The 3,118-nt window shown below is 63.2% G+C and overlaps 1 protein-coding gene across 1 annotated transcript in view; it reads left to right on the top strand.

The window, feature by feature from the left end:
• The first annotated feature begins 2,772 nt into the window (after positions 1 to 2,772).
• ADIPOR1 (adiponectin receptor 1) overlaps positions 2,773 to 3,118 on the top strand; it is an 8,894-nt gene continuing 8,548 nt past the window's right edge. The window contains exon 1 of the mRNA XM_014951333.1: positions 2,773 to 3,060. Coding sequence (XP_014806819.1) covers positions 2,773 to 3,060 — 288 coding nt within the window. The remainder of the gene's footprint in view (positions 3,061 to 3,118) is intronic.

The following is a 3,118-nucleotide window of genomic DNA, read 5'->3' as shown; positions in this document are numbered from 1 at the left end:
CCCCTCCCCACCCGTCTCCCCTCTCACCACCAGCAGCAGGGCTCGGCTCCGGCGCAGGGCCCCGCAGCACCCCAGGAAGCCCAGCAGTGCCAGGGCGATGCCCACGGCCAGCAGCAGGTAGGCACCCGTGCTCAGCGCCGCCTTGGTAGCCACGATGTCCTGGAAACCAGCCGGGTCCACGGCCACCCAGACCCCCAGACCCGCCAGGCACGTCCCCCCAGCCTGTGGGACACACCGGGGTTACGGGGCGCAGGGGGACTCAGGGAGGCTCTAACCTCTGCTGGGGGTCCCCTCCCTTGGACTGGTGTTCCCCACCCTGGGAACGGGTCCCCCCCCACCCCACCGGGCCCCAGAGGACTCACAAACACCAGCACGTTGAAGATGAACATCAGGTACTTCATGCAGCTGAGGACACCCATGGGGACACGGTGGCGGGGGGGACACGGCAGCGTTTGTCCCTGCAGAGGGGAGAGCAGAGCCCTGGCCACCACCAGCCCCGAGCTGGCCTGGTCCCCCTGGCTCCAGCGGGACACAGGGGTGCCCCCATCCAGCTCACAGCCCCCCAAAATCCCCAGAGCATCTCCCACCCCCCCAAAGAGCCCCAAACCCTGTGTGCCCTCCAAATCCCATGTCCCATCCAAATCCTGTGTCCCCTCCAAATCCCATGTCCTGTCCAAAACCTGCATCCCTCCAAACCCTGTGACTTCTCCAAATCCCATGTCCCCTACAAACCCTGTGACTTCTCCAAAACCCGTGTCCCCTATAAACCCTGTGTCCCTTCCAAACCCATGTCCCCTCCAAACCCCACGTCCCCTCCAAATCCTGTATCCCATCCAAGTCTCATGTCCCATCCAAGACCTGTGTCCCCTCCAAAACGCATGTCCCCTCCAAACCCTGTGTCTCCTCCACATCCTGTGTCCCCTCCAAACCCTGCATCCCTCCAAACCCCATGTCCCATCCAAATCCCGTGTCCCATCCAAATCTCCTGTCCCATCCAAGACCCATGTCCCCTCCAAACCCATGTCCCATCCAAGACCCGTGTCCCCTCCAAACCCTGTGTCCCCTCCAAAACGCATGTCCCCTCCAAACCCTGTGTCTCCTCCACATCCCGTGTCCCCTCCAAACCCTGCATCCCAACAAAACCCATGTCCCCTCCAAATCCCGTGTCCCCTCCAAACCCCATGTCCCCTCCAAATCCCATGTCCCATCCAAATCTCATGTCCCATCCAAGACCCGTGTCCCCTCCAAACCCTGTGTCTCCTCCACATCCCGTGTCCCCTCCAAACCCTGCATCCCGACAAAACCCATGTCCCCTCCAAATCCCGAGTCCCCTCCCAACCCACGTCCCCTCCACATCCCATGTCCCATCCAAATCTCCTGTCACATCCAAGACCCATGTCCCATCCAAGACCCGTGTCGCCTCCAAACCCATGTCCCCTCTGAACCCTGCGTCCCCTCCAAAACCTGCGTCCCCTCCAAAACGCATTTCCCCTCCAAACCCTGCGTCCCCTCCAAAACCCATGTCCCATCCAAGACCCACGTCCCCTCCAAATCCTGTGTCCCATCCAAATCTCCTGTCACATCCAAGACCCATGTCCCATCCAAATCCCGTGTCCCATCCAAATCTCCTGTCCCAGCCAAGACCCATGTCCTCTCCAGACCCATGTCCCATCCAAGACCCGTGTCGCCTCCAAACCCATGTCCCCTCTGAACCCTGCGTCCCCTCCAAAACCCATGTCCCATCCAAACCCTGTGTCTCCTCCACATCCCGTGTCCCCTCCAAACCCTGCATCCCAACAAAACCCATGTGCCCTCCAAACCCCATGTCCCCTCCAAACCCTGTGTCCCCTTCAAATCCCGTGTCCCCTCCAAATCCCGTGTCCCATCCAAATCTCCTGTCCCAGCCAAGACCCATGTCCTCTCCAGACCCATGTCCCATCCAAACCCTGTGTCTCCTCCACATCCCGTGTCCCCTCCAAACCCTGCATCCCAACAAAACCCATGTGCCCTCCAAACCCCATGTCCCCTCCAAACCCTGTGTCCCCTTCAAATCCCGTGTCCCCTCCAAATCCCGTGTCCCATCCAAATCTCCTGTCCCATCCAAATCTCCTGCCCCATCCAAGACCCATGTCTCCAAACACATGTCCCCTCCAAATCCTGTGTTCCCTCCAAATCCTGTGTCCCCTCCAAGCCGTGTCCCCTCCAAATCCCGTGTCCCCTCCAAACCCATGTCCCCTCCAAGCCCTGCATCCCAACAAACCCCACATCCCCTCCAAATCCCATGTCCCCTGCAAATCCCGTGTCCCCTCCAAACCCTCCACTGCTCACCCTGTGGGGACAGCGGGTGACCCGGGTCCCTCCGTCCCACCCCGGCACCGGTGGCACCGACTTCACGCCGGGAAGGTTGGAAATTCCCTCCCCTCCCCTCCCCGTTCCCCAGCCCAGCAGCCCCCGAGAAACCCCTTCCAGCAGCGGGGCCATGAATGATTGATGGGGAACAGGATCCGCCATTGTGCCAGGCGGCTGAGGGGAGTCTCCGGCCCCGGCTGTCGTTACCGGAGGTAATTAAACCTCCGGGCTGGGAAAGACGAGCCGGGCCCCGACAGGCCGAGGGTGACCTCGGCCATCAATTATTGCTGGGGACATTTGCTTTCTGGGGCTGTCGGCAGCCGGGGATGCCCTCGACGGCCTTCAGAGGGGACCCGCAGCGCCGGGGCGGCCGATGGGCACCGGGGCTGGAGGGACGGGGCCTGGGCACCCCTCAGGGCGGCCATGACACTGTTAACGGGGCGGCAGAGCCACTATAACCGCGGGCCCAAAGGTGGTGCGGGCCCGGCCCTCGCCCCTCGGGGGTCTGTGCCCCCCTCCCCCGGTGGGGCGGTGGGGTGCGGGACCCCCCCCGGTCCCAGCGGGGCCCCCCGATTCCCAGCGGGGCCTCCCGCCGCCATCACGGGCCGCCCTGAGGGGGCAGCAGAGGGCGCGGCCACAGAGACGCACGGCCCGGCCAGAGCGCCTCCCTCCCGGCACGTCTCGCCCAATCGCAGAGGCGGGAGGGAGAGAGTGACAGCGGCGATAACCAATCAGAATGCGGAGCCCCGCCGTTCCTCCCGGTGGGGGG

This window comes from Calidris pugnax, unplaced genomic scaffold (assembly GCF_001431845.1).
Source record: "Calidris pugnax isolate Ruff unplaced genomic scaffold, ASM143184v1 scaffold194, whole genome shotgun sequence".
NCBI classification, from domain to species: Eukaryota; Metazoa; Chordata; class Aves; order Charadriiformes; family Scolopacidae; genus Calidris; species Calidris pugnax.
The sequence above is the reverse complement of the archived record's forward strand: the minus strand, read 5'-3'. Positions and strand labels throughout refer to the sequence as shown.